Source organism: Acanthisitta chloris, unplaced genomic scaffold (genome assembly GCF_000695815.1).
Source record: "Acanthisitta chloris isolate BGI_N310 unplaced genomic scaffold, ASM69581v1 scaffold13471, whole genome shotgun sequence".
Lineage (NCBI taxonomy): Eukaryota > Metazoa > Chordata > Aves > Passeriformes > Acanthisittidae > Acanthisitta > Acanthisitta chloris.
In genome coordinates, this window is record NW_008656591.1 from 33564 (window position 1) to 48190 (window position 14627).

Genomic DNA, 14627 nt, shown 5'->3' on the forward strand with positions numbered 1-14627 from the left:
AGTGTGATCCGTGACTGGCACGTTCAAAGCACTGAAACAAAATTAAGTAAAAATCAATTTCTTATAGGAAAATTACTTTTCTTTGACTGTTTGCCTTCTCTATTATACTATGTTCCTATGTAAGACAACCTTCTTTATGCTCCATGTAAAACAATCAGGGTGTTTTAGTATAGGAATTTGACACCTCTTATTGAAAATCTAGAGCAATCTCTCTGTATATAGTACCTGGGACTTGACAAAATTTTGCTTTACATCTAGGATATATGCAGAATTGCTGGATATACAAGAACAGCTATCAAAGATTTTATTGATGAGTGATTACTTACTTTGCCATGGTTTGTCGGACTGCGTTGGCGAAAAGAATGGGATCATTTTTTTCTTCATCAGTAGGAACATGAACAGGCAGAAACTGAAAGGGATGAGTTATCCAATCAACTCACTAGTCACCACTTCATTAGCAACATGAACAATTTCTTATTGTTTGGGGAAAACCAGAAAACAAACAGCCATGCAATGAGGGAACTGAGCACTAGAGGTCTCAGCTGCCTTAGAAACAGCTCTTGCTCTTCTGCCCTCACTACACAAACGAGATTTAGTCCAAAACTAGCTCTTAAGGACTGGTAGAAGCTGCTTTAACATGAAAAATCAACCCCCAAAGAAGGAAAGTATAATAAATGCAGACTTAGAAAATTAAATGCTGCATAGGTGAGAATGTGAGTTTGAATTCGAAGATCCTTTATGAGTGATGTTATATACTGGAACAGTGTATGTGAGAGTTTTAATGTTTTTAAATGCACACTGCATCCAACCTTGTACCTGTTAAATTGTATCTGTCAGCATGTGACTGATAAGTTTCCTCTGCATTTTTCCTCCATGATAGAAATGTTAAGGAATCATAATTCTGAGTTTTAAGTAGCACACACTGCATATAATACTGTAAAGTTTTGGAACTCCAAGCAGAGAGCAAAAAAATTCCAACACCCCCTCTCCTTCCACACCTAGAAAACACCTCAGATAGCCAAATAGCAACGTGTTTACTGTTGAGGATTTATTCAGTATTGGTATATAAGAAGTTGAAGTACCTTTTCACTAAAATATCCTATAGATGAGCTATATCTATTGTGGAATGAACCAGCACCTGTTTGCAAGGTAGTGTGTATGGAGGAGCATTTTGCTCCTTCTATTTCAGTCTAAAGTGCTTGCTCACAGCTCTGTTTACTGTGTCTTTTTTCAGCCAAGGTTATCATTTATCTGAATTCTGCTCCTCCCACTCTGCAGTCTTGCCCTTAATTCCTAGAACACAGCAATTCTAAAACAAGGTGTTGCTCATGGTTCACTGGAAGCTGCAGTTGTGAATTATGTGTCAATATGTTTTTCTCAGTTATGTTATGGTTGCTGGTGATGCACTAATACAGTGGTAACTGTTGTATATAAATGCAGTCCATCCTGAACAGCCTTTTCATGTCTGATTTTAAGGAATGCTGCCTCTTTATGATTAAAACCAGTAAGTTTATGGAATTGGTTATCTATCAAATAGCCATAACAATTTTCTGTTGATAGTTAAAAGTTGTCTCCCCTGTAAGGACAGCAGAGCTCCAGCTGTTCACATGAATGTCTGAGATTTCACTCCTCCTGTAAGCAGTTGCCAGCTCTGTTCAAGGTCTGACATAGGTCCTTGCTCACTACAACTCCCCTTCAGAAGTCACATAACTCTTAAACTGAGAAAGCAGAGGCACACAGTGCAGACACAGAAAACTGTTGTCACCAGGTGACATGAAGTCGTAACTCTCAGTTGTTTATCTGTGCAAACATGGTTATGGGCTTGAAAGTGGTCATTATATGACTTGAGGGTAAGGTCTTGCTCAGAGTGCAACGTCAATTTCTGGCAGGTTAAACACCACCTCCACTCCTTCAAAAAAGCCACCTACAATTATTCATGAAACCTGTTTGCCAGAAACCACAGCTGGGGAGGAGAAATTTGGGTTTTTGGCCTCCTGTGATGACATGCATGATCTCACACACAGTCAGCTGCTTATCAGTACAAAGTATACCTTCCCTGTCAAACTACAGTCCTGTGCAAAAAATTCTTCACAGCTCTTTCAGTGGCAAAAATACTTTTCTGATCTACTTAAGACCTAATCTCACTTCTTACAGAATTTGCCAACTGCTGTATCCTTTGCAGCCCTAAAACTCACTGCCAGGTTCACTGTTTAATCTTCAATATCCACAATTTGTTGGACTAGACAGGCACACACAGATGCCTGTGGCCTGCAGGAGTCCACCACTGCTCATGCACAGCTTGCAGAGGCAGTGCAAGACTGATAGGGGTGGAGAGGCTACTGTTCACACTATGGGACAGCAATGGAAATGGCCACTCTGAAAAGGAGTAGTTGGATTCCCTCCTTCCCCAGGAAAATCTGTCCCTTCTCTTTTAAGAAATGGAAAGACCTTTGCATTGATGCTGAGAAATAAGTTTCACTTTGGGGACACATGCTGCTGTGAAAGCTGAAATTTTTTTCATGTTTCAGTTTCATCTTTTGGAACAAGAAATTTATTTTCTAACAAGTTCGAGCTCTGTTATGAAGCAGGAACTTCTGCTGGAAGGGCTACATTAACTATTTCTTGCTCCCATGTATATAAATTATATAGCTCTTTCCTTCTGTAAAAAATCATTAGGAGAATTGTCTCTTTATTACACCTTCTATACACAAGTGTCTATTACAAGTACTAGACAGTAACAAGGTGCTCCCTTAAAATGAATTTCATTGTTTCACAACATGAACTATATTGCTCATTGTTAGTAGTAACAACACTTTGTATACACAAAGCTTTGGATGACTTTCCTCAACTCTATGTTTAGCAAATAAACAGCCAAACCTGTCAATTTTGGCCCTACCTCAGGTCCCTGAACCAACTTAGTCCACACTGACACTCCTTTGTGGTCTGGGAAGTACAGCTGAGGTTCAAACAGTTTATCTGGCTCCTTACTACTGTGTTCTGACTGTTGCCTCTGTCACAGGGAGCAGTTAGAGTGTGTGTGCTCATATTCTGAAGTGTGTATGTTGTATCAGTTGTCATTCATCTGGCTGTGCTGTGCAGTGGATTTTGATGATCAAGGGAACCAGTTTGTTAAACCAGGCTCAGTACAAATACTAGAGTCCTCAAGTGAGCTCTTGGTTGTAGAAACCTGTAAGAGTTCAGTCTGGGAACCTGGTGAGGAAGACAAGGATACTTTGAAGGGATCAAAGAAATGAGAAGGTGGGAAAAATAAGCTGTTCCTTTTAACAGGATGTATTCCAATTCTTAGCTTTAACATCTGTAAAACACATGTGGTGCTAATTAGCAATGATTTTACAATGCTATAAAAATAAAGACACTTCTGACAGCTTTCTTTTAGGAACTCATCAGATTAAGTGATACATAGATATGGACAACAAATCTAAATCTATTACTGTGATTCTGTTCTTGCCCCTGAGACATTTGATTACTGTTCACTAACAGTCACTAATAATGAATAACACATTTAAATTACAGTATCAATTCCCTGGTTGCTGAATCTTAGTACAAAAATATTTCCAATTCTTACCTCGACTTCTACTTTTGTGAAGAGCTGACACACTGTCATTACACACAGCTCTTTTCTGCAGGCAAAGAGGAAAAAAAATACATTTTACTTATTTAAAACCAAAGTTATTTGCATGTCACGTTAGTAGATGAAACTTTTTAAAGCACAGACAAAACAAAGCCAACAATGAGCAAGATTTCTAAGTACCTTGTAGTAAAGTTCCTTGAAAAGTTACTTTTGACATTTCCTCTACAGGACTTCTGCATATACCTGCTGCTTGCGCACTGGGCAGGCAACTTGTTGTCTGTTGCCATGCACATTGGCAATTATGTGCAACCCTTAACATTCTGAGAAGTAGCTTTACTTTGTTATCTCTCAGCTGCAAAACACGACCAGTAACTTCCTTACACAGAACTGGTGCAAGGATTTCTTAGTATTTCCTAGTAATTTTGCAAATTCCAGCAGTGTTTACACAGATGTGTTGATGATGTGTCAGTATGTTTGGGACCCTCAGTGTTCTTAGAAAAAATTACAAATTTTAGGATCAACAAGTAGGGTAGGGGGAGGAAAAAACTGCTAAAGAGGGTAAGCATAATCACTTCTGACTTGTTTTCACTGTGATTTTTAAGTAGAAATGCACATTTGCTCTTTAAGTCAGGTAGATTATAATAGAAAACCTTCAAGTAGTATTTCTTCTGCTCTTGTTTGGGACAAAATAAAACAGGAAAAGGAAAAGGCAGGAGGACAACTACCTGGTGCACGATTCAAATCTTGGTGCTTGATTTTGTAACACATAAACATTAGCTGTTCCTCCCAGCAAGGCACAAAAGTAAGAAGTGGTAAGGGAAAGCAGAAACTGGGTCAGAAGGTTTCTGAGAAGGAGACTGGTACTGTCTATCCTGGCTGCAATAGCCAGGAAGTTTCACAAAGAGTGTGACAGTTCTGCATTTTGTGACCTGCAGGTTTGTGTTGGAAATGTTCTTCTCCTGGTTCCAGGTATTTTTGTTAAGAATCTCTAAATTTCTTAATACTTTAATGGTATTTTAGCATATTTAAAGGCCAGCTGTGTTCAGAAATCAGTAGAGATCCACTGGCTCGCTGGTTTATTGAAATATTTTTCATTATTTCAGTGACACATACTGTATACATAGCCTTTCTATCGAGATCTCAAAAGAATTGCTTTTGTTGAGACTGGCAAAAATAAAAATCTAAAGAAGAATCCTAGATGTTTGAATGGGGAATTATGGGATAAATGAATACTTATTTTGCCCTTCTTCATTTATTCTCATATGACTTCAAAAGAAATGGTGGAAGGAGTAAACATAAATAACGTTTATTTTTTCTTGTTTGTATACTGTGTAGGAAACTGTAAACATCTATGGCTTTTGGTGGCTATGAGTGTTTCCCAAAGAAAAAAAAAAAAAGAATTAAAATCTTTCTTTTGCTCTAGTGTAATGGTCAAAACAGGAGAAAAAATTTTTTTTAAAAAAAGGGGGGGGTGACAGAGCTGGAAATAATGCTTTCCTTTGCAAACCCTTTTTCTAGCCATTCAGGTATGAAATCTGCTGCATGACAGCATTATCCCCAAGTATTTCCCCCTCATAAAAACAGATCTAGAAGAACATGTGTCTTGGCTTAGGGGAATCTGTTTGGCAGACTGTTTAGGAACAGGGGAAAAAATTCTGTATGTATTTTTCAGTAGGATTAATAAACTTACAGTGAATAGCCCTGCCATGTCCAGGTCACAGTATCCTAAGGAAAAAAAAAAACACAGAACTGTGTGACAAAACCAGATGAGAGTTACTGAGAGCAGGTAAGTTACAATATAAAACAGGCACAAGTTTAGTAAAGCAGATGATGGTTTTATAGTCCTGTAGTGAAAACAAATACAGGTGTTAAGGCAAATAGGATTCCTTGCCTTAAAAATTTTGAAAAAAAGCATGGCAGACTTTTATCAACAATTGGGAATAACATGTATGTGTGACAAAACCAGATGAGAGTTACTGAGAGCAGGTAAGTTACAATATAAAACAGGCACAAGTTTAGTAAAGCAGATGATGGTTTTATAGTCCTGTAGTGAAAACAAATACAGGTGTTAAGGCAAATAGGATTCCTTGCCTTAAAAATTTTGAAAAAAAGCATGGCAGACTTTTATCAACAATTGGGAATAACATGTATTACTTAGATTGGAAAAAAAAGCATGGCAGACTATTATCAACAATTGGGAATAACATGTATATAGTTACTTAGATACTGCAAATCATTCATTGTGATCCAAACAACAGAAGTAAGGGGGAAAATATAGTCATACTTTTCCAGCAGACTTTACCAGTCCCCTTAGAAAGGCACACTCATAAATATATCTGGTGTAATTTTAGGGACATTTCTGCACAATCTATCATGCTTTTTCTTTGCTTTTTTTTTCTTTCCTTTTCTCTCTATCAGTATTAATTATACATAATTTTTACAGTCTCTCTGAGTATTAATTATACATAATTTTTACAGTGTGTACTGACAGATCCTTAAATCCTATCAGTGAAATGCAATACCAATCCCCTAGAGTGGTTCACTTTTGAAATTCATATGTAGAAGGATTATACAAAGGAATCTTTGTACATAGCACATTTTATACTTGTAGAAGGATTATACAATCCTTGAATCTTTGTACATAGCACATTTTATACTTTTGTTCAAAAACTTTGCAAGTGCCTTTGCAGTAAGAGTATATTGAGCTTAAATGAAAAAGGATGACTAGTAGGGAAGTTGTGGCCATTTCAGACTTCAAAGTACAGAGTCTGTGGCACTGCAGGAAGTTTCTAACTTCCGCTGCAATACTTTCCTGGGTTCCCTCTAACTATAAATAAGAAGCCCAGCAGTAAGTTTTTCACAGTCAGAATAGCAGCTACACCATGGTGACACCTGGGAAGTTTGGCTGCTTCCAGGTGCTCTTCAAAGCTGAAGCTCAGGACAATATATTCTTCAATGACAAGGAAAAATATTTATCGTAGGTACCATTTCAGTCAGGATTTTGAGGCTGAAGCTCAGGACAATATATCCTTCAGTGACAAGGCAAAATATTTATTGTAGGTACCATTTCAGTCAGGATTTTGACTTTGGTATTACTAGTTAGTGTCTGAAGAATGTTCTGCTTACCAGTTTGTTGGGGTATCGCAGTAACACAGGTTGTACAGGGACTCTTGGAATAAAGGCACCTGTAGCCACAAATTAGAACTGATTGTTACACCTAAGCTTAATACAGCAACTGGGAGTTTTAAGTGAATCATTTCAGACATGGTATCTGAAAGAAGACATTTTTTAAAAGGCAAGGAGAATGGGAAGCATTCTTCTTGCTCTGATTTCTTCATGGGTTGTTGTTTGGCTTGGTTTTGCTTGTTTATTTGTTTTTAAATCAGCAGCACAACTAGCAAGATGCCAGGACAGAAAAGGGTTAGGTTCCATTTCAAAGAAAAAGCTGTCTAGGATTCCTGAACTGTTCAAACTGCTTTTCTGTGTACTACCTCACCATGGACTGGCATTTATTTCAAATGATTAGATGCTCACAAGGCTGTTGAGCACAGTTCGAAGGATTAGATGCTCACAAGGCTGTTGAGCATTTCCTGAACCCTTCTCTGTTCAGATTATCTTCATAAGTGATACAGATCTAAGCACATAGCAGTGATTTTGTAACTTTGCCACTGTACAGCAGTTAAGAAAGGAGATCAGCATGGCTTTAACCGAGGTGCAGCACGAGAATCTAATGGTCAGTGATGCTAACAAGTACCTTTCTGTGTTAAAAATAATCTACTGTCCCAGCTTGCTGAGCACCATGCAAAGAGAGTTCATGACTTGGTTGCTAAGTCTTGTGTGGCAGAATTTATAGCCATCTAAGATTGCACAACTGTGACCTGAGCTAAAAGATCATAAGTAAATTCATATGTTCGTCTCATAATAATCAGAGTGAAGTTTCTGGGTAAATAAAACAGCTGAAATCTCTACCTAGGAAAAACCCAACTAACTAACCATATACATCACAGTTATTTTGCATCCTCCACAATAGCACAAATCAGAAAAGTAAGCTGACTTGTACAGAAGAGTGGGTTTAGTGCCACTGAAACTTTAATAATGTTAGGGATTACTATAGTGCTGTTGTGGATGATGGACCTGCAGAAATACAGTCCTTATTCCAACTACCAAATTAGTATCACACATTATTTTCCAACAACAATGCGACAAAATCTCTCACCTTGTTTAAATGTGATCAGGCAAGATCGGTTTGTGCAGGTGCCTTCTGGGAAAATCAGTATCTTGGATTTAAAGAGAGAGAAATATATACATAGGCACACAAGTATTTCATAAAAAGATTATACTTTAGCATCTGTTATGCACAGGCTGACTTTATGAAAGCTCTGTGACCTGTTGCACTGTATCACAAGAATATCATTACTCTTTCAAAAGGAAATGAACAACTAAGTCAAGGATGCTCACAATGTTATTAACCTGGTCCACACTGATTTGGAAAACAAACGCTTTGTATGAGAAGAGTTTTGGGAAAAGGCCTTTATTGGTTCAGAAATATGATACAAATGGCTTTAACTGTTTCACTTGAAGTTTTTGTGTTGGTAATGATAGGAGAATTGTTCTTCTGCCAGCAGCTCCTTATTGAACTGCTGGATGTATAAACATCAAGAGTCTGAGCTGACAGGAAGTGCATGAGGTACTTGAGGATTTACAGGCACAGATGCTGTCAACACGAGTGAGATGGCAGCTGTGATGAGATCACAGCTTGAGCAGCAGCAGCAGCAAAAGGCAGAGAGAGCATTGCATCTGTGAGGCAGAGCTCTGAAGGAATTTCACACCACAGCAGCCTCTGAGCCCGAATGACTCAGACACACCAACACCCAGAAGGTTTCTGAATGACTATCTGAGAGATACTAGATTAGGTGCACTTTGAGCTGCAATGTGACACTCTGAGTCCAGTCCCCTATGAAATACAAGAGAGCTTTGTATTTCTCACATCACTACAGGATCATAAGCAGCATTCCAAAAACATCTCAGCACAAACACTGGTCTGGATCGAGAGTGTTCCAGGTGTGTGAATGACCAGATGTGCAAGAAAGCCTCAGTGGGTCACACCTGAGAGACACAGACTGTTCCAAGCTATGTCAGGGGCAGCTGCACATTCTGATTTACAGTTAGTCCTGCACTACACACTCGGTAATCACACACTGTTTGCTTGGGCTATGGACACAAACATGGGTATGTTTCTGCTCAGCATACATAGACTCATAGAATCAACCTGGTTGGAAGAGACCTCAAAGATCATCGAGTCCAACCCTAAATGATAAGCCCCATGATAAGCCCTACATGATGAGCCCCAGAAAACATTAGTGACTGACCAAAGAGTAAGTAGTCATTCCTTCCTTCCTCTTTGCTTTGGTACAGGGTTGGGAGAAGCACTGATCAGAACCTCAAGCTATTAATACCCACAAATGCTGCCCAGCACATTGTGTTTGGGTTATAAGAAGGGGGAACAGGAAATCCAGCTACTCTTTCTTTTCTATAGTGCTAAGAGAATACAGCCCAGGCACTCTGAAGATGGTATGATAGACATCACCTCATCATCTTGTGGTTAAGTTTATCAGAAAAAAAGAAAAAAAAAAAGAAAAAAAAGAGTAGGAGGAAGGTGTGGCCAGGGCACAGGACTAGGAATCCTCAGTGACACTCCCAGTTGTACTGCTGACTCAGTCTGGATGATTCCCAGATTACTTGATTCATAGACCTATCTAGATTTTATCCCAAGTGTGGCACTGACATAGAGTCGACTTCCTTTTCCTCCCCATGATGCTTTCTGCAGAGATTATGTCTACCAGGGCATTCATCCATAACAGTTGAGCAAATCATAAGCATCAGTGCAGTTTGTAACCACAGTATTAAAAAAAAAAGGTTTTCCTAGCTTTGACATGTATATATTTAAAATCCTCTGCATAACTGACAAATTTTTAAAAAAAAAAAGGAGGATCTAACAATATTTACAGCAGCTTAGCAAAATGTGTTTATGAGACAAAGTAAAGTAGCCTAAATTCTGAAAAGATTTTTGTAAGGAGCTTATGAAGGAAAAATGCATAAAATGTCTAAATAATGCCATTACAAAAAAAAGTGGCAAGTGTTGGTCTTCCCTACTTCAACAGTCTCTGTTTCTAAAGCCTGTTCAGAAAGCAGAGCAGTAGACAGCAGGTCTACCTGGCACCATACCTGCTACTGAAGTCAATTTTCACTTGCCTCTTCTAATTTTCCTCAAAAGCCAACAAAAGTGAAGGAAAAGTTAACTTATCTTAGTCATTTAGGAGGTATCCAACTATGCCTAAAGAGACCTTGTGACTTTAGCTTCTTGAAGTTTTTAGTTTAAGTAAATTAACCCTCAAGAAATCAAGTCAAGAACTAATGCAAAACATAAAGCATGAGGACATCTTTGGAGAAAGGACCTGTATCGCTGACTGTATTTATCCAGCAGTGTGGCATGACACTGCTGGATTTGTAGGATCTGAAGGCACCATGAGAAAGAGGCAGTACAGCAGAAGAAAGCAGAAAGGCACTGCCAAATGAGATGTCTGTAGGTTCACGACTGCTCCCAGTCTTTCTTCTTGCAAAGGCTGTGGATTTCTATCCCAGCCCCCTGCCTGTTGTAAAAGCTGCAGAGTTGATGCATCAAGACTTTTCTCCATCCTGAGTAGCCCCATTAGCTCTTCTGGACAGAAAGCCATCCAAGACCTGGAAGTGTAACAACAGCTTGCTGCTGAGAAATCACCATAGGAAACACTGCAGAGTCAGTAACTATTGCTTCCATGTTAAAATGTTTCCACAATTCAGATCAATCTAAAAATCTTGAGTTCAGTGCATTATTAACCTAAAGAGTGACCTGAGATTTACCACAGCTATTCTCCACATGAAAAACTGGTGTTTTCAGCTTGGTCCTGGAGCTTGGACAGCCTGGGTGACTCATCTCATCAACTGCTCATCCCCTAAGTGTGGTGAGCACAGCTTTACAGCCTGGCTGCTCATGCTTGAGCCAGCATCACTGTACTGATTCACACAGACCAATGCAAGTCATCTGCTACGCTGAAGACAGCGTGAGAAGACTTGAACAGGACAAAGAGGAAGTCAAGAAGATCTGCATTTGCAGCAGCAATTGGTATGGCTGTATTTTAAATGACTCATTTGACATGACAAAACTCTCCGTGGGCACCAGTCTCTTCCTTTCTTAAATCAGTCGTATACCCAAGAGCTGACTTCATCTTTGCACATCACACATCAACACTGTTCAGCTGGGCACCTGTGATACTGTGATGCACAATGAATTGGAAATATTGTGGGCACCAGTCTCTTTCTAAAACCAGTCCTATACCTAAGAGCTGACTTCATCTTTGCACATCAACAGACTCCTGTTCAGCTGGGCACCTGTGATACTGTGATGCACAATGAATTGGAAATATGAATATAAGACAGAAGAGAAATGTATTTATTACCTGTGGCCACAGGCCTCCTGATAATGCCCTCTTAGTTATCTCGGTGACTGTATTCTTCCGTGAATCAGGGTCCTGACGATAAACTGCCACGGGCTGAAGGGAACTTAAAATCTCTGGGAAAGAGATAAAAAAAATATACTAGTGCTAAGGAGACAAGTGGGTTCAAGGCTTCCTTGTAGCAAAAACTTGTTATTCTTATACTAGGAGACAGACTCCACATAAACAACTTTCAGACTAAATGATAAGAGTGTTGTTATTCTCACTCTGCAAAATGGGAAGTAAGACACAGAAGACACCTCTACACTGCCAGCTGAGGAGCTTTACAGTAGGTATAAACACCTGAAATTCACCCAAACACATCCTAATAATATTGTTATTTTTCACTGAGCATTTCCACACGATTCTAAGGAAGTAACTTGATCAGGTCTCTACTCATAGGCCACATTCAGGCCTAGTTCATGCAGACTGCACCCAACAAGTCGTTTGAACCTTCCCTTTTCACTTACAAAGCATGCACAGCTTCTATGCAAATTACAGAAAAAATAATCCTCATTTAATCAGAAGTCTACATCAGAATATGTGGACCTATTAAGATTTGATGAAAAACCTGGTGAAGAATTATCTTCTAGGTCTCAATCCTGTGCTTCTAAGCTAAAATCAATATATTACCCATTAGATAATTTCCTACAAAGACACTTTGCTGTGTTGCCCACTGAGTGTAGTTCTGGGTTATTGTATAGCCAGCAGAAAGTCTACAGCTGACTCTAGTAATAATGCAAACAGGGATTCTTTTTGTGCCTAAAGGAGGGGAAAATAATAGAAGTATGAGTCATCTGATCTTTTCCATTCTCTGCATTTCCTTTTTGAGTAACTCCCCTTTTATTCCTTCCTGGTCTTGCTCCCATTAAAGAAATCCATAACAGTGCATGCAAGTTTAAACTTATAAATGTGGTATTTTCCAGACTGCTGTAGTTGGACTGTTTTGAAATAACCTTCACTGATCTGTGTTCCAAATTTGTGGGCCACACTGTTATAAGACAGCAGTGGAACAGATTTCTTGAGCTACCTACTGGGAGAATTAAACAGAAAGCTTCTAGTCTGAGCAGTTGCAACACAGGTTTTAAGTATAAAACAAAGTTAAAGTGATATTATATCTGAAAAGAAACAGCACACTTGTAGACATTTTTACCAATTCAGGAAGAAAATGTGTCACAGGAATTTCACTGCAAATAATTTGTCAGTACCTTTGGAAACTAAAGACTTTAAAGTCTGCCTCTAAATCGCTCTAAGAGATAAATTTTTGGCCTGATGTCAAGATGCTGACTTGTAACCATTTTGGTTTTTTGCTCATAAATACTTACTGCCAAGTATTGGAGTTGAGAGGTTTTCTGCTCTAGACACAATTGATGGCATTCCAGCTAGGGGAGAAATAATGGCATCAAAAAAGCTTGAATGAGGAGCTGCAACAAAAATTGGGGCTTCTTGTAGACTTGCCACTTTTCCTTTTACTTTAACTCGGAAACCGATTATGAAGAACATGAAACGAGTTAGGCATGAGAGGGTGGTCTGGATCATCCTCCTTGCAAACAGAAACACAAAAATATCATCAGTCTTACAGTCAGTATTTCTTTTGTACTTGTATAGAAAAGCCCATAACAGATTTTCTAGTTCTAACCAGCACTGGGGCCTGGCATGGGGTAGCAATTCTCTAGGAGAATGTAGGTCTAAAGGGGAAGTAGGGAAGGGAACATCACCTTTCCTGATGAAAAATAAGGCACTGTACAGCACCTTGTGAAACCTTCCTCCCAGGTACATTATTTCTCTTGCTGTATTTTATAGAATTGTTGCATAACACTACTGTGAGGGGAGTAATGAGCAGATGGTGTCCTTTTTGTAAGAACTTGGGTAACTGGCACTGTTCTTTTACTATCAGTTTTAAACAAGTAAGATTAAATGACAGTGTTCTCTTACTGGAACATGTTGCCATGGTAGGGCACATGTTATTTTCATGGGACTCTCCATAATCTCTTGGTCTTATTAGAATTCACTTCCTGCATCTCCTCCAGAGTGCAGCTGCACTGCATCTCAGCTAGAAGGGAACTTCATTACTCTGAGGTCAGAAGCTCAGTGACTGAAACCCAGAACCCACAGAAGCAGCTGTAAAATGCTCCTTCAATGGTAATGCAGCTGAGAGGAGCTGTCAAAGCTAATTTTGTCACAGAATCATAGCCTAAAACAAAGGCTAAAACTCAGCCTATGTAATGTTACCAAATACTTCCCTTCATGAGTTTCATTTCTCAAATATTCCTATAGTATTATTACTAAAATAAATCCTGGCTTACAAATAGTCTATAAAGCTTTTTATACAAATTTGGTTTAGCCTCAAGACAACTGAAAACCTACCTCTTAAAAAAGCTCCACTATTTTAGTAAAATAGACTAAATAAAAAGTTGCTTCATCTAAATGGGTAAAACTAAGATGTCACAGAAGAATCTTTAATCAAATAGAAGAGGGAAAAAAAGCTCTAAACCTTGGGTTTGTGTTATTTTAAAAAATACAAAAAGGCAGGATATTTTTCACAAATATTTGTCACTTTTTACCTTCTCCATCCTTTCAGGGGCATAGCTCCTTTTCCAGGGTGACGGAAAGTTGCAATTGATGCAAACAGCCATGCCAGCAGTACACTGACTATGGCACATATGGCACGGAGGGGTAGCAAAATAATCCCCTGGAGAATAGTCTGAAAAAAAAAAAAGGGGGAGAAAACCTTAAGAAATGGTATCACCAGGAATAACACTGCTATCTGTGTAGTTACTTTATAAGGATTTTAAAGTACTAACATGATTGCTATATGATATAGTGAGGAAAGTATTAATGATTCCAGTGCTCTTATAAAGTCATTCACAGCATTTCATTTTCAGTTTTGAGCTGCCATTTCAAGTAGACCTGGAATTTGAGTATTTCCAAGATTTTGGCTTGGATGTTGTCAGACAGAGAGGGTAAACAGAGTTTGCTGGCTCTAGTTTATACTTAGTCTTGGTTTGCAGCACACAACCAGCACAGAAGCATCTGCCCAGCTGGTACATATCTCCACTATAGACCTTTCTGTCACTAGCTGCCTATCTAGAAGCCTCGTGGGATTGTTAAGATGACTCGTTGTACTCTTGCCCTTTCAAGTGACAAGTCTTGCACTGAGTCACAATATTGCTGCAAGTGATACACACACAAAACAACGTCATTTCCCCTAGCTGGGAAATGGAGCAAAACGGAGTTCTCAGTTTCCTCAAATAGCATCCCCATCCCCCCAAAGGAATTTTTAGCCTGCATTTTTTCATGCATAGCACCAGGAAACAGGTGTTGTTAGCACAATGTCACGGGCAGCTGTGGTACAGAGCAGGGCGGGAAGGAGTTCTTAATTGTTTTACTCCAGCACGTTAGGTTAGAAATTGTATCCTGAAGCCTTTATGGTGCAACACAGCAGTGTGCAGATTGAGCAAGCCCAGGTCTGGGAGGGAGGTGAGCTGTGTTAGCAGGTGGAA

The 14627-nt window shown here is 39.0% G+C and overlaps 1 protein-coding gene across 1 annotated transcript in view; it reads right to left on the reverse strand.

Moving 5' to 3' along the window:
* LPCAT2 (lysophosphatidylcholine acyltransferase 2) overlaps positions 1 to 13828 on the reverse strand; it is a gene marked incomplete at both ends in the record, with an annotated part of 23459 nt that extends 9631 nt beyond the window's left edge. The window contains 9 exons of the mRNA XM_009084394.1: positions 4 to 31; positions 327 to 409; positions 3587 to 3641; positions 5283 to 5317; positions 6719 to 6777; positions 7809 to 7869; positions 11089 to 11201; positions 12450 to 12667; positions 13689 to 13828. Of these exons, the coding sequence (XP_009082642.1) occupies positions 4 to 31; positions 327 to 409; positions 3587 to 3641; positions 5283 to 5317; positions 6719 to 6777; positions 7809 to 7869; positions 11089 to 11201; positions 12450 to 12667; positions 13689 to 13828 (792 nt within the window). The remainder of the gene's footprint in view (positions 1 to 3; positions 32 to 326; positions 410 to 3586; positions 3642 to 5282; positions 5318 to 6718; positions 6778 to 7808; positions 7870 to 11088; positions 11202 to 12449; positions 12668 to 13688) is intronic.
* Positions 13829 to 14627: the final 799 nt, after the last annotated feature.